We start from the raw sequence: 22,542 nt of genomic DNA on the forward strand, positions 1-22,542 counted from the left end.
AAAAAAAATTTTTTTTTAAAGTAGGAATTGATACAGGAGTTTTAAAATAGGGATGGAGAGATGGCTCAGTGGTTAAGAGCCCTGACTGCTCTTGCAGAGGACCTGGGTTAGATTCTCACCACCCACATGGCAGTTACAAACCCTCCTTAACTCCAGTTCCAGGGGAGTCCAACACCCGCTTCTGACCTCCGAGGCATTGCACAATGCGGGTACACTCACATACATGCAGGAAATACACTCATACACATAAAATAAAAATAATAAAATATTTTTAAAAAAAGACAAATTCTGCTGGGCAAGGTGGCACACACCTTTAATCCCAGCACTAGGGAGGCAGAGACAGGTGGATCTTGGTGAGACCAGCCTGGTCTAGTAGTGAGTCCCAGGCCAGCTGGGGCTACAGACCTTGTCTCAAAAACACCAAATAAATAATCAATCAAGCTGAATTCTGAACTAGATAAGCACTAGGAAATTGAATCTATCAACCCTGAGGCAGACAGTGAGTGTGGCTGCAGCAGGGGAAAAAGTAAGATACTCATAAAAGAGTATAAGCTGGGTGTGGTGGCACACACCTTTAATCCCAGCACTTGGGAGGCAGAGGCAGATGGATCTCTGTGAGTTCAAGGCCAGCCTGGTCTACATAGTGAGTTCCAGGACAGCTGGGACTACAGGGAGACCCTGTCTCAAAAAAACCAAAAAAAAAAAAAAAAAAGTATATTGTTGCAGCAATTAAGCTACTTCCAGGTAGCTACTTGTTTGGACACCTATAGAAACAAACATGCAACTCTTTGTTTTTTAGTAACTCCTCATCCAGATATGGATTTTGCCTTTAAAAGCTTTATTTTCCTCTGAGTAAGTGCTGCAGTCTCTAAATCCTGACCCAGAGAGTGCAGTCACTGACAAGCTAAATAAAATTCATCCATTTCAGAAGAAAATAAAAAAAACTTCCTCCAAATGGCAAGACATAGCCCTCTCTTCTTAGAAGAGTTCAAACAGATGGTCTCTATCCCCAAGCTTGCTCTTAAAATCTTAGAGGTTGCAGTAGGAAAGTGCAGGCTACTCATATACTTGAGCAAAGACTGGCCCTCCTCTATCAGAGAAGGTCATCCTCTTTACTTAAGCACACAGCTTCAGGAGGGACTCATGTGGAGCAGTGAGGGAGGAAGCAGATACCTGCTTATCCACCCAGATCAATAGAATCAGCCTGGTAATCAAAGGGGTAATAGCCAGATCACTCTCACATCCCCAAGCTTGGTTTTTGTATAGCATTGATATTCCTGTTACAAATTCCTTTCCTAGTTAAGCTGTTAATAACAGTGCCCCATCTAATGCTTGGGATTAAGCCCATGGCCTTGCCACATACTAGGCCACTGAACTTTGTCTCTAGCCTCACACATTTTTTATAAAGCAAATTTGAAAAGTTAAATGATTGGGGCTGGAGAGATAGCTCAGCAGTTAAGAACACTGTTCTTGCAGAAGAGCCAGGTTCAAATCCCAGCACCCACATGGCAGCTAACAACTGTCTGTAACTCCAGTTCCAGGGGATCCAACAGCCTCTTCTGTCCTCCATGGGCTTTGAACAACACGGGTGCCCTTACTTACATGCAGACATAACACTCATACACATAAAATAAAAATAATAAATAAAATATTTGAAAAAACAAGTTAAATGATGACCTTTTCTTCAGGAGAGAGCCTGGATTCTGGTCCTTCTTTTATTAGCTTTGAATCTAAATATAAGCCATTTTCATAGTGAGGCTTCACATTGTTTTCAATGCATGCCATCAGCGGGGGATGAAAGAGAGAGATTAACTATGACCTCATTCCAGACGCAAAAGTCTATTCCTGATCATAGTTGACCTAAATGGAAGCTGGATATCGTGGCACATACCTGCAATCCCAGCACTCAACAAGTTTAAGCAGGAAGAGAGCAGTTCAGGGCCAGATGGGGCTATGAAGAGACCTTTTCTTATTTTTTTAATTATTTTTTAATTTAATAACCCATGATTAGAAGAAGCATTTCATTACAGCTTTAACATATTCAGTAACAATTTCCTGAGCAAGGATACATCTCTTTCAAAAATGGCTGTAAATTTTTAGGTTCACATTTGAATTAATAGTTATATGATATTGAACTCAGTATCGTGGTTTTATTTTTATCATTTGAGGTCTTGTTTCTGATGTCAGATATGAATAGTATAGAGAAAAATAACCTCTCTGAGGCTAAACTGGGTAGAAAAATATACATGGACAAGTCTGTCAACTCATATAAGTTTGGATTGTCTCTAGTTGAATTACTATCCTAAAGCTAATGAGACTGATGGAAGTGAATATGAACTTCTATTTTTCCTCACATCTGCCACAAGAAATTATAGTGATTCATAAATCATAGCCATGATACCTTTTTGATAATCTACTTTTAAAAACTTTGTCAAAGAGCCAAGGAGATTGCTTAGCTGGTAAGGACACTTGCTGCCAAGCTGACGACCCAAGTTTGATCTCTGGGACTCATATGGTGGAAGGAGAAAGCCAATTCTGCAAGTTATCCCCTGATCTCCAGAGGTGTGCTGTGTTGCACATCTGCCTACATTACATACACAGAGAAATACTAAATAAATAATTGAATAAATTTGACCAGAATTATCCCAGGGTCCTCGACCCCATGGGATGTTTTCAGAGTTCATTAGGAAGTTTCTGCTTGGTTTAGGGCTCTGAGTACAAGCATAATCAGCCTTGCTTCATTTTTTTTCCCATAAGTAAAATTGTATCCCCTAAGCAAGGGAGGATTTGTTCATTTACTATGCTATAGTTACATTAAGGTGACTGACAACAGTTTTTCTTTCTTTCTTCAGGCAGTCTGAGTTAGAAAGTATTCAGGAAGTTCTGGGAGATTACCGAGCCTGCCATGGAACTCTCATCAAGTGGATTGAGGAAACCACTGCCCAGCAGGAAATGATGAAGCCAGGCCAGGCAGAGGATAGCAGGGTATTATCAGCACAGCTCAGCCAGCAGACGGTGAGTATGGCTGCAGCAGGGAGAAAAGTTAGCTGCTACTCATAAAAGAGTATATTGTTGCAGCAATTAGAACTTCCTCCAAATGGCAAGGCATATAAGCCCTCTCAGAAGAGTTCAAACAGATGGTCTCATGATACTGCTTTCCATTTAGACCAGAGAGACTTATTAGGTCCTCCAATCCTGGATTTCTATGACTCTTATCTTTCTTTGCTTTTCTGTTGCTGTGACAAAAAAAAACACTGACCAAAAACAACTTGGGAAAGAAAGGGTTTATTGCATCTTACTCTTCCAAGTGACAATCCTGAGGGAAGTCAGGGTAGGAATTCAAGGCAGGAGCCTGAGGCTGGAATTTAAGCAGAGACTATGGAGGAACTCTTGTTCTCCCTGGCTTGCTCACTTATCTTTCTTATACAACCCGGGCTCACCTAACTAGGGATGGCACCGCCCTCAGTGAGCTGAGACTTCCCACATCAATTAGCAATTAAGAAAATGCCTCATACACAGGGCCAAGGCCAGTCTGATAGAGGAAGTTCCTCAGTTAAGGGTCCTTCTTCCCTGGTGTCTCCAGTTTATGTTAAGTTGATAAAAACTAACCAGCACGGCTATATATTAAATTCTTTAAACAGAAAAACATTTATTTTGTTTCTTGATATTATATTTTATTGTGCTAGGTTGGACTAGAAAACTATGAGTGGAGGAAAATTACTTCATTAAAAGATTATTTTGTTGGTATTTTTTTGTTTTGTTTTGTTTCACATTATGCACTTAAGTATGTGAGGCCTGGAGTTTACATTCTCTTGATTCCAGTCCTGGTTTATGTATTATTAACTATAAAACCTTGAGGAAATTACCTTTCAGTAGTTTACTTCCTTATCCTCAAAATAGAGGCAGTTCATTATTCATTTGACCTGCCCCATAAAATTTGTCTTACAGGGCTTATACTGAGTTCAATATTGTATAACTGTATTAATTCAACTGTGAACCTAGAAACTTACAGCCACTTGTGAAAGAGATGTACTCTTGCTCTGGAGTGTGATACTGAATATGTTAAAGCTGTAATGAAATGCTTCTTCTAATGATGTAGTTATTAAAATTTTTTTAAAAATTTACTTCAAAAAAATGTTAGGATTACACGTAGTTCTGCACATAAAAATATTAAAAAATAGCCATTCTTAAACTGTGGTTCCCAGGTTAGCAGCATCAGTATCAACTGAAATATGTTAGAAATCCAAGTGTGAGCCAGGTATAGCGATGTATGCCTTTAGTCCCAGCACTTGGGAGGCAGAGGCAAGCATATTTCTGTGAGGCTAGCATGTTTTAGGACACAGCATGTTTTAGGACAGCTGGGGCTATAGGGAGACCCTGTCTCAAAAAAAAGGGGTGTGTGTAGAAATCCTAAGTGGGGCTGGGACCCTGCAGCCTGTGTCTTAGCTAGTCTTCCTGGTGATTGTGATGCAACTAAGGTTTGAAAATTATCATCTTAGAACATAGTAAGTGCTCAATGCTTAATGATGGTGAGTACAATAATAATATTATGATATTTTGGTTCCTAGGATCTATTTGCAGAAATTGAAAGAAACCAGACAAAACTGGACCAATGTCAAAAATTTTCCCAGCAATACTCTACTATTGTAAAGGTAATTGTATCACATACCAAATGGAATAGAACTGATATTCATCTTAGGAAATACGCATTATCACTCCAGGTCCTGTTTCTGGACAAATTAAGTGGAGCTCTTCTGGGACCCTGGTCCCATCCTCCAGATATCATCTTTGAGCCAATAGCATTGAGATCATCTGAGAAATTGCTTGAGATGTCCTCAGACCTACTGAATAAGATTCTGCACTTTAATATCATCTTCAGATACTCTGTGTGCATGTTGATGTTTGAGAGCTCTGATCTTCAGTGGAATAATGTGATCATATTTATTTTTTAGAGATAGTGTTAGGTGAGAGTAGAGGTAGTGAAGATAAATAAGTACTTAGATGAAGAGAGCTTGGAGGGAGGGAGAACTCTGAGAGTTGCAGAGGAAGCACGGAATAGTATAGTGAAATGAGAAAACAGATTGTAATCTAACCTGTACTGAATTAGTAGGGAAATTCACTTCCCCTCTTTGGGCTTCAATTCCTCTAAGAGTGAGATGAAAGAATTGGTCAATAATCCACAGGTTACAAACTCAAGACTCAGCAAGCTATGACTCACAGGCTGAATCTAGGCTACATATCCATTTTTGTATAGCCTATGAGAAATGATTGAAAAAAATTAAAAAGATAATATACTGTGATATGTTAAAAATAACTAGTACTGCTGGGCGTGGTGGTGCATGCCTTTAGTCCCAGCACTTGGGAAGCAGAGGTAGGCAGATCTTTGTGAGTTAGAAGCCAGCCTGGTCTACATAGCGAGTTCCGGGCCAGCTGGGGCTACAGGGAGATCCTGTCTCAAAAAACAAATGAACAAAAACCAAAAAAAAAAAAAAAGAAAGGGAAAAAGAAAAAGGTAGAGCTGGGCTGGGAATATATAGTTCAGTTGACAGCTTACCTAACATGAAGTTCTGGCTTCAGTTTCTAGTACCACATAAGACTAGGCATGGTGGTGCATACCTGAAATCTCAGCATTTGGGAGGTGGAGGCAGGAGGAGCAGAAGTTCAAGGTCATCTTCTGTTATATAGGGAGGTGAAGCCAGCCTAGGCTACATGAGACCCCAAATCAAAATTAAATAGACAAAGTGGTAAGAACTTCAATTTTCAGTGTCTATAGGTAGAATTTTATTTTTAACATAGCCATAGCTCTTCATTTACATATTGTTATTTCATTCATTTGTAGAGGCAAAATTTAGATTTCTGATAGGTAACGTGGCTCAATATTTGCTAACCTATAGTCTAAGTAAACACCAAAATATAGTCCAGCAGCAAATGCTACAAGTCTGTTGCAGGATGTATGCTAGCTATAAAACCCTAAGTAAAGTCAGAAATTTCTTCCTCTCTCAGGATTATGAATTGCAACTGATGACATACAAGGCCTTTGTGGAATCCCAGCAGAAATCCCCTGGCAAGCGCCGTCGCATGTTTTCCTCTTCAGATGCCATCACACAAGAGGTGAAAGAGTGGGGAAAGGGAACGTGCCATTGTCTTTCCATAAGAAAAGATTTCTTTTGAGTTATTCTTATACTTTGATAATAGGGCTCACCTTTCTGTTGAGTATATGACTCCATGAAAATTCCCCCTTATTTTCAGCCATTGAAGTTTTACTTTCCTGGCAGATAAATTTTCTAAATTGTTCTTTTGAACTACAGTTCATGGACCTGAGGACTCGCTACACAGCTTTGGTGACGTTAACTACTCAGCATGTGAAATACATCAGTGATGCTCTCAGGAGGTTGGAGGAGGAGGAGGTGAGTATAGTTGGGTCCTAAATCACCTTGAAAGAATGATTAAAAATGCTCTGCCTCTGCTGGGCATGGTGGCGCATGCCTTTAGTCCCAGCACTTGGGAGGCAGAGGCAGGCAGATCTCTGTGAGTTAGAGGCCGGCCTGTCTACATAGAGAGTTCCAGGACAGCTGGGTCTACAGGGAGACCCTGTCTCAAAAAGACAAAAAAAAAAAAAAAGCTCTGTCTCAAGTGGAGGGTGTAGCTGAGTGGTAGAGCATGTTGCTGGCATGTGCCAAGTTCTCAAGTTGATCTCAGCACTATACATTAAAGTTCCCACACCTTATCTTTTAAAATGTGGCGTCCATGCACAGTTACTTTCCTTATTTACGTTGATCATGTTGTAGAAAGTTTGTTGTTGTTGTTGTTTTTGTTTGGTTGGGTTTTTTTTTTGTTTTTGTTTTGTTTTTTGAGACAGGGTCCCTGCAGCCCCAGCCAGCCTGGAACTCACTGTGTAGACCAGGCCGGCCTTGAACTCACAGAGATCTGCCTGTCTCTGCCTCCCAAGTGCTGGGACTAAAGGCGTGTGCCGCCATGCCCGGCTGTAGAAAGTTTTATAATCAATACTAAACCAGTGTTCCTAGGAGAAATACAGAGTTGGTTCCAACAAGCCTCAGGTCATGTATTTTTCTTTTTTTCTTTTTCTTTTTTTTTTGTTTAAAGAATTTATTATTTTTATTTTATGTGTATGCATGTATTGCCTGCATGTTTAATACATTTTGTTGGTTCCTGATAGCACTATAACTTTTGTCAGCAAAAAGTTTCTCAAAGTCGTTGAGCTTAGGAATACTAGACAGTACTTCAGTAGCAGCTTAGAGCCACTCTAAATGGTGAAACACCAAGAGAAAGCACAGAAATATTAAAAACATGGCATTGAATAGACTAAAAAGTACTTATAGTGGCCTACAGTATGTACTAGTTCTGTATGTACTGTTCTGTAGCTAAAATAAAATACCATGACCAAAAGCAACTTAAGGAAGAATGAGTTTATTGTGGCTTATGGTTCCAGAGGGCTAGACTCCATCATAATAGGCGAGGCATGGCACAGCCATCACACCAGAAACCTCAGCTACTGACATGTACATTGGGCAGCTGAAATTTATTACCATTCTGTGCATACTTTGTGAATGACCATGAAAATATCATAAATGCTATGTTGATTTTAGAGTTACAAATACATTTTAGTGGGTAAAATTTCCCAAATACATGATGTACAAATAATGGGGATTCACTATATTATATCCATCAGGTCATTTTTGAGTATCCTTATCAGAGAAAGAGATGCGAACAAAGATATTCAGTAAAGTATATTTTGTTAAAGAAAAATGCTGGAAATCTCCATAGTGTGTTCAATGGAATGCTATGACACTGCAAAAAATAAGAAATAGATTTAAGTGGGTTGACATGTAAAGATATTTATAATATACTAACATATTATACTGTATATAATGATTTCAGTAAAAAGCTCCGTATTTAACAAAGGTACTACATAGCATAGAAACAAGTTTAGAAGTATGCATATCAAACTGGAGATGCAAGGTTGAGTATATATTATGTGCATTCCAGATTTGGTTCTATTTGTTGTAATAGGCATATAGTCTTTTTGTAATTATAAAAATCTTTGCAAAGTAAGCCGGGTGTGGTAGTACATGTCTTTACTCCCAGCACTAATGAGGCAGAGGCAGGTGGATCTCTGTGAATTCAAGGCCAGCCTGGTCTATATAGTGAGTTCCAGGACAGCTGGATCTACAGGGAGACCCTGTCTCAAAAAGACCAAATAAAAAAAAAACATCTATCATTATAAATGTGGGTAGTGTGACTTAGTGCAGATTAAGTACCTGCTTAGCATGAACAAGGCCCTAGGTTTGATCCATAGCATGTATAGTATGTTGAAAACAGCTTTTCCAAGTTTGTCTTTATTCAATGACAGGAAATTAACAAACTCTTGCAAGGACCCTGTTTTAGAAACTGCCAGAAGGAGAACTCCTTGCTGCCTTTACTACTGCCTGCTAGGACAGGCTTCTTAACATGGCAGGATAAAAAAAAAAACTCAACCATTCATAGAAGTGCCATTGAAAACATTTAATGGTACCTAATCTTTTGCCTATGTATATTAGCAATTATTTTATGCCAGAATCTATTCAATACAGTCTCTGTAGTCTTTCTGTTCACTTGTATGTCTATGAATTATGAAAAAATGCAAAATGCTGTATGTGAAGATCAGTAACTTTCCCATCTGGCTTTAGAAATCTGAAGTCATACCAGCCTAATGAAACATTGACCAGGATACTGATTTTCTATTTTCTGTTATAGAAAGTGGTAGAAGAGGAGAAACAAGAACATGTGGAGAAGGTTAAAGAACTTTTGGGATGGGTGTCTACCCTGGCAAGAAATACACAAGGAAAAATTACCTCATCTCAAACCAAAGAATCCACTGACATTGAAAAGGCCATTTTGGAACAGCAGGTGAGTAGAAAGTTCATCTCTGCCCAGGTGGAATAATGTATTAGAAGAACAATTCGCATCTGGGCCTTCCTGAGGCAGTTATTACCTCAGTAAGTGCTGACTTCCAGAATTTAAAGAAACTTAAGTTATGTTGCTTGCTCACTTACTTTTTGATTATTTTTAATTTTTTATGTGTATGAATGTTTTGCCTGCATAAATATAAGTATACCCTGTGTGTAAAATGCCAGAAGAGGGCACCGAATCCCTGGGAACTGGAGTTACATGTGTTTTTTAGCTGCCATGTGCGTGCTGGGAACAGAAGTCAGGTCCTCAGCATGAGTAGCCATACTCTTAACCACTGAGCCATCTTTCCATCCCCCACTTTTAAAACATATAAGCCCATTTGTGATATCTGACTTATATTGTATTTTTTTCCTCATGTTTCAGTTGGGTGGGTTTTTTGTTTGTTTGTTTGTTTGTTTGGTCTTTTTGAGACAGGGTCTCCCTGTAGCCCCAGCTGTCCTAGAACTCACTATGTAGATCAGGCTGGCCTTGAACTCACAGAGATCCACCTGCCTCTGCCTCCCGAGTGCTGAGATTAAAGGCGTGCGCCACCACACCCAGCTGTTTTAAAATTTTTATTTCAAATAATGTTTGGCTCTTTTAGGTCCTGGATTTGAAACTTTTCTCCTTATTTCTACTGTTTAGGTTCTGGCAGAAGAACTGACAACCAAAAAAGAACAAGTTTCTGAGGCCATTAAAACTTCACAGATCTTTTTGGCCAAGCACAGTCATAAGTGAGTATGAGCTTTTCTATTTGACTGAATCTTGGGGTCATGGTAAGGATTTAGGCCAAAAAATTCCTGGCAACAAAAGTCAATTATCAAGAACCTTGTAGTTCATATACCGAAGTTTGCATTTTACCTTGTCAGCTTTGGGGAAGGATCTTAAACATGGTTAGAATTTCCTCAGGTTTACAAGAAGAGTTAAATAGAGAAAGGATTGACATGGGGGAAAACAGGAGAGGCCAGTTAAGATACTGTCCTGATCACAAGAGCACAGCTATAAGATGATGCAGCAGGTAAATGTGCTTGCTGCTGAACCTAACAACATGAATTTGCCCCTCAGAACCTATAGGGAAGAAGTAGAAAACTAACTCCCACAGTTGTGGTCTGACCCCCACATGTATACATACATGCATAGACAAAATAACTAAATATATAGATGTTTTTGTTTGTTTTGGGGTTTTTTGTGTGTGTGTGTGAGTTTTTGTTTTGTTTTTGTTTTTGGTCTCCCTGCAGCCCCAGTTGTCCTAGAACTCACTATAGAGACCAGGCTGGCCTTGAACTCAGAGAGATCTGCCTGCCTCTGATCCACTCTGCCTCCCAAGTGCTGGGATTAAAGATGTATACCACCATGCCCAACGTGTATATAAAAGATTAAGGGTGGTAAATCTGTGGGTTCAGTGACACGTGAAAACCAACAGATAAAACTTTTAGGCTTTTGGCATAGGCCATTGACTTAAAGATGAGTAACACAGGCAAAGGAGTGAATTGGAGAAGAATGTAGCTTAGACATTGTTACATATGAAAAGCCTGTAGGATACCAGAGTAGAACTATTTAGTATGTAGTAAGGTGTGTTGACTACATTATTCATTCCTTACATAGATCCACCAATGGACTGCTACATACATGATTTAGAATTAATGACAGAAGTCTAAAGGGGCAAAGATTTGAGTCATCAGCATAGTAAAAATTGTAAGGGTAAATTAACCTAGAAGGGCTTTCAGTTCTTCTTGGCCAATAAAGGAAGCTTCAGAAAAGTAATTGGAAAATGATATGAAAGTATTAATGAGCAATACCTCAGAGCCCAAGAAAGCTCCAAAGAGGAATGAGGGTTCAAAAGTCAAAAAAGATTGATGACTATATTAAATCAGGCAAGTTGGAACTTTTTGGTGACTGATAAAAAGTTGATGGATGGGAGCAGTCAATGTGATGAACAGTAAATGAGAGATGAGGAAGATGAGATACTGAAATTCAATTACTCTTACATGCTTGGCCATAGGAAAGGAAAGATAATACAGCAAGTAATGAAGAATGGAATCAACTTGCAAGAAAGTTTTATTTTCTTAGAATGTGGGAAACACCTGTGTTTATAGACTGCCTTTAAGTACAAGAGAGGGGAGATAACTGGAGAAAGGAGGAAATTCATTGGTAGGTAGAAAATACAACCTTTTTTGTTGTTGTCTTTTTTTGAGACAGGGTCTCCCTGTAGTCCCAGCTGGCCTGGAACTAAGTAGACCAGGCTGGCTTCAAACTCACAAAGATCGGCCTACCTCTGCCTCCCAAGTGCTAGTATTAAAGGCACTCGCCACACAATCTTAATCAGGAGTTAAAACAGCTTTTGGGTGCTGGAGAGATGGCTCAGCAGTTAAGAAGACTGACTGTTCTTGCAGAAGACCTGGGTTCGAATCCCAGCACCCACATGACAGCTAACAACTGTTCATAACTACAGTTCCAGGGGATCCAACAGCCTCGTCTGTACTCTGTGGGCATTGCACAACACGGGTGCACTTACCTACATGCAGCAATCAAGAAAATGCCCACAGACATGCCCACAGGCCAGTCTGATGTAGGAAATCCCCAATTGAGGTTCCTTCTTCCAAGATATGTCTAGCTTTGTGTCATGTTGACAAAAACTATGACAAGTGCAGTCCAAGAGTGAGAGAAGTATTGGTCTATTTGTATTTTTTTTTTTTTTAAGGAAGCAGAGGGACTTATTGACATTTAAGGTGGTACTGATACAAAAAAGCAAGGAGACTGACTGGGAACTCCCAAGAAGATTTTCAGATAGAAAGTCTTATACTAAGGCCCAGTATAAGTTGGAAACCTGTAGGATCTCTCTACATGGTTCTCAGGTTTTTTCCCTCCTTTATTAGAGATATGTGGTAGCATGTGGAATCATAGATCCTAGTGATTTGATTGATCTGGTGCTGGAGCTTTTAATCAGATTAGTGTGTGGTTAGGAAAGGATAATAGTAAGGATCTGATTAAGAAATTGGACTCTGGGGTTTGGCCTCCAAACAGAATAAACTAAAAATAGTAGAGAGGATGAGGGCTTAAGAGGCAAGGAAGGCATGAATTTATTGATAATTCTAACATGAATTACCATACTTCATTCTCAGCAATAATATGAAAAAATAATAATTTGGAAGATTCATGAGAATCAGGAGGTGAACTCTAGGGAGATGAGACAGGCAGTGAATGAACTTGGTGACAAATATACAGTGGCTTTAATTACATATGTAATATCTTATTTCTTGGAAAAAAACTAAAGCAAATAGGGTTAAATAGTAAAAATTTGAATTGAGTGCCATTGCATTCCTATAATCCCAGTATTGGGGGCTAAACCAGGAGGGTCACAAACCCAGCCTGAACTACGAAGTCTCATTAAAACAAAACCCGAAACAAAAAATGGAAAAGGTAGAGGGAGGGGGAGGAAAAGGAGAGGGAGGTATAAAGAGGAATGTCTTCAACAGCTTATACATGTCCAAAGGCTTAAAAATGTAAAGGTAAAGAAAGCTAGGTGTGTAATAGGTAAACAAGCTCTATCATTTGCTAAAAATGAGAATATCTACAGAAGTAAAGAAATATAAAATGAGACTATATAATTGGATAATACATTGTTGAGGTCTAAGGTTTTTTTTTTTTTTTTTTTTTTTTTTTTTTTTTTTTTTTTTTTGGTCTTTTTTGAGACGGTCTCCCTGTAGTCCCAGCTGGCCTGGAACTCCCAACTCACTATGTAGACCAGGCTGGCCTCTGCCTCCCGAGTGCTGGGATTAAAGGTGTGCGCCACCACACCCAGCTTTCTAAAAGACCTTTAATGCTTCATTTTCCAGGCTCTCAGAAAAAGAGAAGGAACAGATCTCTGAGCAGTGGAGTGCCCTGAACAAGGCTTACCATGACCTTTGTGATGGTTCCGCAAACCAACTCCAACAGCTCCAAAATGAGTTGGCTCAGCAGACAGAACAAAAGGTATTTTTCATTTTTGTCTCTGGATATTATGAGTACTTTCTAAATGGTATGAAAATGGCTTTCCTGATTGAGAATCATGTTCACTAGCTTTCCATTACCAGTGTGACTTAATCTTTAACCTCACCATAGCAGCCATTCGTCTTCTGTTTCTTTACTGGGGTTCCATGATGTGTTGGTCAGTCAAAAACAGCAGAGGGCACTTAGAACAAATCCGCTGGACCTGGTTTGCTCAAAAACAGTTAAGGAGAACAAATTCTGTATTGTGTCCGATGACGGGTAAATAAGATTACTCCTTTGTGACATTATCACCCAAAAGTTGATAGACAAGAGTTGTGGATATTGGAAAGAAAATGCCTCTTGCCTCCATAGAGCAAAAAGGGAGAAATGTTCTGTTTCAACTGATAGATTAACTTCGCTGACTGAGACGCTGGTTCCCCTCACCCGTGGTCATCCCATCACATTGCATCTTTACCAGTTCTCACCCACGTTCATTTCCTGGACAGTATGAAACTTGTTATAGTTGTTGCTGGTTGTCCTAAGTTCTTCTGGATACTTATGTGTGTGTGCACTTAACCATATTATATACATGTGTTTCTGGGATATACATGTGTGTTTGCCTGCTTATTCCTATGTTGTGAAGCAATGGCCAGTTTATGTGGGGAAGACTAAAATTTAAATTCCTGTGATAAATCAGATGTGGTCTACATGATACTCAGATTGATTATTCCGGCAAAATATGCCTTGATTCTGGCTTGTAGATATAAATTTTTCGAATGAGAGCCAGACAGAACCAACCCTGATTTGACAGTATATTTCCAAAAAGAATGTGCTGGTGTAGAATTTTCTATGTAAGATTGCCCACTTCTAATAGCTTGTTGCTTCACTATATATGGGAGTATGTGAAAAGTTTTAACAAATGCTTGCTGAGAACATCCAGTTCTCATTTTGAAAGGTTATATAGGGGCGGGGCAAAAAAAAAAAAAAAAAAAAAGGAAAAAAAGACAAGCTGCTGAGCACCACTACATTGAGCATGATGTGTTCCCTGTACTGTGTGTGTGTTTCATGTGAAGTATTGTTCTGATTAACTGACATCCTTGCTTACAAGTTTCACTAACCCTTTGGAGTTTAAGCACAAATGCACATAGGGAAAAGAGGACGACCTGTTTGGGGTTCTTATTTGCAAAAAACAAACAGTCGCATGCTGGATGCTAACACCAAGCTTACACTGTATATGTGATACGGCTGAGCTGCTCCATAAGGTTCTATCGCTTATCTGCCCGAGGCGTGCCCTGCAACTCTGGTAAGTAGTTTATGTTTTCTTTCTTCTCTCTGTCTTTTAATGCTCATTTAGGTCAGAATGCCCATGTTTGGTAGGACTGGTGGAATTTCTCTGGATCACTTCCCAGCTCAGTGCTACCTGCCTGTCCTCTCTCATCATGAGAGTGTTGGAAAGAACTGTGAAAGTCTGGCTAAATGCCAGGCTTTTCTTCAATGTCAGCATTTTTGAGACTACAGATCTCACAGAAGGAATTAGAGAGTCTCAACACAGTATTTTCCTTTATCATAATATCTCCTTCTGAATAGGCTTCTTATGGGTTTTCAAAAGGAAGTTTTATATAACAAGAGTCATACACCAGTGAACTTTTTTCTTTAATCTCTCTATAAAATTGACACATAGGGGCTAGAAAGATGGCTCAGCAGTTAAAAGCAGTGGCTGCTCTTCTAGAAGACCCAGGTTTGTTTCCCAGCACCCACATGGCAGCTAACAACCATCCAGAACACTAGTTCCAGGGGATCCAACACCCCCTTCTGGCTTCTTTGGGCATTACATGGGTGCACTTATATACAATGAGGGCAAAACACTCACACATAAGATAGAAATAAAAAATTTTAAAACTGGACACATAGTATTTGTATAATATGTTATGTTTTACTTATACAAATTGAACCCTTTCTATAGTTCAGAAAACATCATTATGATGATTAGTCTGTCAGTTGAGCATATACAGTGAATTAGAAAAGTGTTCCAAATCTAGTGTTCCCTCTTTGTTATCCATCGGCACTCTTGTATATCATCATCTGACAAAAGTCTCAGTACAGGTCTTTAAAACCTCAGGCATATGATTTGATGGTGTTGACAGTTTCATTGCTAGTCATCCATTTATTCATCCAGTGTTTATTGCACTGCAGATGCTGTTCCTGTACACTAAGGGGCAAACTATGCTTTTATATCATTTTTTTCTCACTGAGAATAGAAATGTCCCTTAGGAAACTGGGACATAATTGACAATTATTTCAATAAAAGTCTGCGTAGATAAGTTACAACAAGTTAAATAAGGACTAGAAAGTAACACTGACCAAAGAGGAGATGGATAAGTCATTAAAGAAAATTAAGTCAATGCATATGAAGAAGAAATGCAAAAGTAGAGAGTACAAGTATTGAAGGGGTCTAAGTGGTTAAGCTCTTAAATGATTTAAAAACTTAAAATAAAAAAACTTTTAAATGAGAGCTCTTCAGCAGCTGTTTCTAGAATTTGACAGGGTAATGTTGATTTACTTTATTCCTGGATCTTAGAAAATAACTCCTGTGGGGCTGGAGAGATGGCTCAGCAGTTAAGAACACTGGCTGTTCTTGCAGAAGACCAGGGTTTAAATCCCAGCATCTACATGGCAGTTAAGAACGGTCCACAACTCCAGTTCCAGGGGATCCGACAGTCTCTTCTGTCCTCTGCGGGCATTGCATGACATGGGTGCACTTACTTATATGCAGGCAATATACACATACACATAAAAATAATAAATAAAATATTAAAAAATAAAAAACTCCCGTATAAGTTGTGACTTTACTGTTACTGCTTCTCTGGAACTAACCAAAGAGATAGTGTAGTAACACAAGATTTAAGAGGCCAGCCTTGATTTATTTCTGGAACTCACTAGTTTTGTTACCTTGGACAAGTTACCTAGCCTGTGCTTCATTTTCTTATCACAAACTAAAATTAAACTTTCTTTGTTTTTGAGACAGGGTCTCTCGATGGCCCCAGCTGGCCTGGAACTCACTATGTAGACCAGGCTGGGTTTGAACTCACAGAGATCCACCTGCCTCTGCCTTGTGAGTGCTGGGATTAAAGGCTTGTGCCACCACACCCAGCAATTTAGTCATGTAAATAGCTATTTAGGGCTGGCAAGATGGTTAAATGTAAAAAAATATACAAATAGCTGTCCTCTCCTTTTCACTGCTTGCTACTTTATAGAGCTTATCACTCAGATATGCTAATGCTGTCCATCATCCTTCAAGTCATCTGTGAGCTCCTGGCTCTGTTAAACATTCTACGGTTTAGAAGAATTATTTCTTAGCATTAATGGCCAGGCGTGCTTCAAAATATTTCCTATATGTTGTATGTTGGGGCTTATCCAGGCTTGATTTTTCTTGTGATGAGAATTGTATGTATTATGGGAGATTTTTGTTGTTGTTGTTTATTTTGTTTTTTTTGATTTTTTTTTTTTTTTTTTTTTTTTGGAGACAGGGTCTCCCTATAGTCCCAGTTGGCCTGGAACTTGCTATGTAGACCAGGCTGGCCTCAATCTCATAGAGGCCCACCTGCCTCTGCCTCCCAAGCATTGGGACTGAAGGCGTGTGCCCCCATTTAATACTGTGGTTTTTTACATGACTCCTTTCAACAGGTATGTGTCCCCTTTGACTCTGATTTAGTTTTCTTTTTAATTTCTTTTTAGGGTTTCAGAGCAGTTGCTGGGGTGATTGACCTAGGCACAGTGGAGATATTTCCCATCTTCAGAGCCATGCAAAAGGGCCTCATTGACCAAGACACAGGCCTTGTGCTCCTGGAATCTCAGGTTATCATGTCTGGCCTCATTTCTCCTGAGACCAGTGAAAAGTTCTCTTTGGAAGAGGGCCTTGCAAGAAACCTCATTAATCCCCCAATATACCAGCAGCTCCTGAAGCTACAAGATGCTCTGTCCTTAATAAGCAGTCTTACTGAGACCATAGGCCCTCTTTCTGTGGTGGAAGCAATTGAAAAGAAAATAATCAGTGAGAGAGTTGGACTGAAAGTCTTAGAAGCTCACCTAGCAACTGGAGGTTTCAGTCTCTCCCCCAGTGAGAAATGTATTAATCTGGAAGACGCTTTTCGTCGAGGTCTCATTTCTACTTGCCTTCATTCAATGTTAGACTCTCACCTAAGATTATCCAAGAATTTGATAGATCCTAACACGGCTGAGAAAATTGGCTTGCTAGAACTGATGCAGAGATGTATCGTCCCCCAAGAGTCAGGGTTGAAATTGCTGCCTGTCAAGCAGTTGGCAGGGGGAATGGTGAGCTTGAAATCAGGCCGGAAGGTTAGCATTTTCCGTGCTGTTCAGGAAGGGCTGATAGATAGGCAGGTTACTGTCCGGCTGCTGGAAGCTCAGCTTTTTGCTGGTGGCATAGTAGATCCAAGAACAGGACACAGACTCACAGTGGAAGAGGCTGTAAGACATAATTTGATTGACCAAGATATGGCCTGTGCTATTCTCATAAGGCAGCTTCAGACAGGAGGCATCATTGACACTGTCACAGGACATAGGCTGACCATTAATGATGCAGTGAGCAATAATCTAGTAGCTGCTAAGACTGCCCTTGTTATTCTAGAATCCCTCTGGTCAGTCATGGGGTTGCTATGGCCCGAATCTGGGGAAATCCTCCCAATTACAGATGCTCTAGAGCAAGGTATTGTGTCTACTGAATTAGCACATAAAATCCTCAATAATCGACAGCATATTGAAGCTCTTTTTTTACCAACGACCACAGAGATTTGGTCCTGGAATAAAGCAATAGAGAGTGGTATCTTGGATAAAGATCTTGCTAATAACTTAAGATCTATTTGTATCCCTGATGTGCTGCCCCATATGCAATTATTAGACTCTTTAGAACAAAGTGAAGTAGGCATTACTGCTAGTACATCACCTCTGTCATGCAGCAAGGACCAACATGAGAGTATAGCAGGCCATGGAGAGAAGCTGTTGTTTCAGCTGATGACACACAGCTATATTAATGTGCAGAATGGACAGAGGCTACTTCTGTTGGATCAAGAGCTGGTGGAGATGCTAACATCCAAAGATGAATATCAAACAGGTCCTCCAGAAGTATCTGGAATTCAGGATCAAACACTAGACACTTCAGAGGAATTGCAAGAATCAGATAATGGAACCATCCCCCAAATTTTCAGTGATAAGTATACTAGGAAGCCCTGTGAATCACATTATTCTTCTCAGAACAAAGACTATCCAAATCAAGAAAATTGTGCTGAAGCAAAAGGCAAAAGGACTATTGTCAAAATTGAATGTTCTTCTGTAGAGGACCCTGAAAAGGATCTGTGTATAGGAGAACAAAAAGTGATTATTGGAAATGTTGACACTTTGAGGGTCATAAATAAAGTCAAATTAGAGCTACATAGGCCCTTGTTAGGTACTAGAAAGGAAAAACAAACAGAAATGTCTGACAGAGAAAGTGTCAGCAGAGGATCCCTCCTTGTGGTACCTCCCTCAGGAGGTAGACCCTTGGTGCTTGATGAAGACTTTTATTCTACTATGAAAACAAAAGAATGGCAAGCTCCCAGAAAGATTTCTTTCACATATCAGAAAGAACAAGCAGAAGCAATTAAGACTGAATATATTCCAAGTGAGGCTGGAATACCTCTCCTAAAATCCCAAAGCAAAAAGTCGCAATTTCAGGTAGAGACTTCTCTAAGTTTCAAATCAGAATTTAAGTCAGAAAATGATATGGACAAAGAAAAAGAGTTAAGAGAAACATTTTTGTTTAAGGATTGCCACACACAAAGCCAAGAAAGACCAGATGTCACAGATGACCATATAGTGATGTTAGAAAAGACTGACATGGAAGATAATGGCAGTGAGACTTCCTGGTCATGCAGTCGTCCTCTTGAGGTGCTTGAAGAAGCTACCTTGAATACATTATCTGCACAGCTACTGGATGGTGGTATCTTTCACAATGAAACAGGTCAGAAACTCTTACTAAATGAAGCAGTAGCCCAAGGCATTGTGTCTAGCCACACTGCCATGAAACTTATGGAAAAATTGAACATGTTTCGGGGCTTCTTTGACTCTCAGACCTGTGAGTCTTTGACAACTGAAGAAGTCATTGATGAAGGTCTGATGGATGAGAAATTATTACATAATGTCCTTACATCAGACAAAGCTATAAGTGGTATCTTAGACCCCCGTACCCACTCGCTCCACTCTATAAAGGACGCAGTTGCAGTTGGACTTCTTGACAAGGAAACAGCTACCAGAATTTTAGAGGGGCAGGTGGTGACTGGTGGAATCGTTGACCTGAAACGAGGGAAAAAGCTTTCAGTAACTTTGGCCTCAAATCTTGGATTGGTGGATAATGCTGACCAGACAGAACTTATAAATCTGGAAAAGGCATCCAAAGGCAGAGGTGCTGAAAAAACAGTTAAGGAAAGATTAATTTGTTTACAAATGGAAACAACAGGACTTACAGACCCTGATAGTAAAGCACCTTTAACAATTTTGCAATCCATTGATAAAGGTCTTTTGAAGCAAGAAGAAGCCATCCATTTGTTGGCTAAGCAGGTAGTAGATGGAGGTATCATTCATCATACATCTGGGTTGAGACTTTCTGTGGATAATGCCTTTAAACATGACCTGATTAGTGAAGATGTAGCCAAGCAGCTCAAAAAAGTCGAGAACTTAAACCACCATCAGTTTTTTCATCCTGAAACAAAAGAAGCTCTTTCTCTCTCAGAAGCCATAAAATTAGATCTTGTTACCCCAGAACTGGAAAGAGAAATCCAAGAAATTCAGGCCTTTAGTGGAAACTTTGTGGATCTCATTTCTGGCCAGAGATTGACCTTGGCAGAAACTAACAAAGGAGAAATGTTAGGTGATAAAGCAGTATTACCTTCAGGAATGGTACATGGGGTTGTAGATCCTGAGACCTGCAGAGTTATTCCCTATTCAGAATTGGTAAAGAAATGTAAGATTGACATTGAATCTGGATGGAGATATCTAGAAATAATTCCATTCTCTGATATTAAAGATGAGTTGAGCAACAAAGTACTGACAGTGTCAGAAGCAATTCAGCATGGAAAAGTAGACTTTGCATCTGCACTGCAGGTATTGGACGCTCAGGCAAACACTGGTGGAATTATAGATCCAGCCACGGGAAAAAGATCGACATTGGCATCAGCTTTGCAACAGAAACTGTTGGATGAAAACATGGCCAGAATTATTGCATCTCACCAGGTGTTAAATGGAGGAATTATTGATATATATAATAATCAAAGAGTAACTTTAAAGGAAGCTGTTGAAAAAAGATTTATCAGCCCTGAACTGGCAACTGTGATCCAAGTAGATACTTTAGAACCCAGTGACAAGCAAGATAGGACTGAAGTGTGTGAACTGAGGCGTGAATTTCTAAGAAAGGAGTTACTAATTGAGACTGGGGAAAAGAGTTACGATAAAGAAGACTATGAGAGATTGTTACAGTTTGAATGCCGGCATGCCCAAGAAAAGGTTAAAGTAAGAGTTTCTGATGGGGAGATGGAGGAAAAAATCAGGACAATTTCATTAAAGAAGTTAGAAGGCAAGGATCAAGATGAGGGGAAAGCTTCAGATAATAAAGGCTCTGCCAGCATTGCAAGTCCTGGTGATCTTAAACGTAAACCTTCAGGCCAAGTTTCAGGGATGCATCCCCACTCAGAAGCTTCCAATTTGAAACTCATAGAGGTATCTAGAAGTCACATGGGGAAATGTATAGAGCAGGAAAATGTACTACAAAGAAAAATGACTTCTCATGTAAAGCAGTCTACTTCAAGCCTAGATGCTGAAAAAGCAAGAGAAAATCAAGGGAAAATTATTTCAAAAGTACAAGATTCACATTATGAAACATCAGGCAAATTGTTGAGTGAGCAATCAATGAATGTTCAGGTTAGTAAGAGAGAGAAGAGGGAGATGGTTGTAGAAGAAAGTGTCCAAACAGGCAAAACAGCAATTCTTTCTGCAGAAAAGAGCCAGGAAACTGCTGTTAGTGATGAGTATGACTCTAATATAAAGAACCAATCTGTGGGAATGATTGGAAGTGACAAGGGGAAAGGAGCTGATAGGGAAATAGGCTCTTCCGATATTTGTAAACTTAAAGACTCTTCTTCCCAAATGACACCCAAAGATACTTCTGTAAAGTATCAAGATGCTTTAAAATTCTTCAGCTCTACACAAGTTAGTGAAGGGGAAATGAAAAACGTCAACCTTTTCTTGACTTTAAAACCAGGAGAAAATGTATCTCAAGAAATTACTAGTGGAGTCCAGCAGAAACCATTCTCTTCTATGATTCTAAAACCTGAAAGATTAAACTACCAGGAATCAGATGGAGAAGCCCAAATTACAAATACACCCCAAATTTCCAAAACAGATATGGCTGCCCAAAGAAGAGCCAGACAGGAAACCAATGATTATCAAAACTTCTGTGTTACTTCTAAGACTATAGAAACCAAAGATGGGATTTTCCTATCCAAAGATTATAAAGAAAAGTCATACCAAGAAGTACCTTTGTGTTCAAAAAGAGCTCATAAATTGAAAGAAACCACAGTTTCTTCTATAGATGCAAAAAAAGTCAGTCGTCTGGAGCCTGCAACTAAAAACAGTATTCATGAGGATAGCAAAGGTGGCCATGAGCTTTGTGAAAGTCTCAAATCTAAAATAGCATCAACTCAGGAAACAGAATTTCCACAAGTAGCAGATCCCACAGGTAAAGGCCCAGAAGAAAGGTCCTCTGAAGATACAGTGACTGAGGGAGATCCTAGAGGCTTGTTATCCCTTCTTCAAGAGAAACTGCCTGAAAATGTATTACAGAAAGAGATTGCCAGGCAGCAGGATGCTGTGCTTAGTCCCACTGTTTCAAAAACCAGTAAAGAACCATCAGTGCCCCTAATGCCATGTTCTGTACTGAAGGTGGATGAGAAGAAAACTCAGGAAAAGCTCAAAGAGATCCTTGGCGAAGAGCAGACTTCCTTCATGGCTGTACCTGGGGGAAAGGGGAGTGAAGGTGTAAACCCAGAGTCCTGCAGAGCAGCTCAAGTAAGTATCCCAATGCACTGAGCTTTGTTTTTGTGTGTGTGTTTTGGTTTTGGTTTTCGTTTTATTTTAGACAAAATCTATGCTGATCTGGTACTCAGTATGTAGCCAGGATTGCCTTACACTTATGGCAGTCCTCCTTCTAAGTGCTGAGATTACAGACATGCTCTATCATTTATGACTTCTTGTTGTCGTTGTTGTTTTTTAAGATACTACTAGTTTCATGCTACAGTTTTTTTATCTTTTTTCTTTTTGGTGCTAGAGATTAAACTCAGGGCTTTGTACATCCTAGGCAAGTGCTCTACCTCTGAGCTATACCCTGAGCCCTAGCACAGTGCTAGAATTTTTAACTGAATAAAGAGTGTGTGATTGTATGCACATATATATGTGCCACTAGATAATTGTAAATTATAAATTCATTTATCATCATCTATAATATAGTTGTTGGAAAATTAGTTCATGCCTATAATGTCTTCTGAATTTTGCAAGAGTTTTTATTTGTTTTTTTTTTTG

General features: G+C 39.5%; 1 protein-coding gene across 7 annotated transcripts in view; it reads left to right on the top strand.

The window, feature by feature from the left end:
• The window catches only part of Macf1 (microtubule actin crosslinking factor 1), a 389,588-nt gene that overhangs the window by 220,226 nt on the left and 146,820 nt on the right, over nt 1-22,542 (top strand). For 4 of the 7 annotated variants that reach the window (XM_029554608.1, XM_029554609.1, XM_008850247.3 and 1 more), the window contains 7 exons: nt 2,853-3,015; nt 4,569-4,652; nt 6,004-6,111; nt 6,309-6,407; nt 8,755-8,907; nt 9,595-9,683; nt 12,786-12,921. In XM_029554608.1, the coding sequence (XP_029410468.1) occupies nt 2,853-3,015; nt 4,569-4,652; nt 6,004-6,111; nt 6,309-6,407; nt 8,755-8,907; nt 9,595-9,683; nt 12,786-12,921 (832 nt within the window). Of the gene's footprint in view, nt 1-2,852; nt 3,016-4,568; nt 4,653-6,003; nt 6,112-6,308; nt 6,408-8,754; nt 8,908-9,594; nt 9,684-12,785; nt 12,922-16,653; nt 22,033-22,542 lie in introns of all 7 variants that reach the window. The other 3 variants (XM_029554606.1, XM_029554605.1, XM_029554607.1) reach the window with 1 other exon arrangement.

Source organism: Nannospalax galili, unplaced genomic scaffold, assembly GCF_000622305.1.
Source record: "Nannospalax galili isolate Female #2095 unplaced genomic scaffold, S.galili_v1.0 scaffold944, whole genome shotgun sequence".
Classification (NCBI taxonomy): Eukaryota; Metazoa; Chordata; class Mammalia; order Rodentia; family Spalacidae; genus Nannospalax; species Nannospalax galili.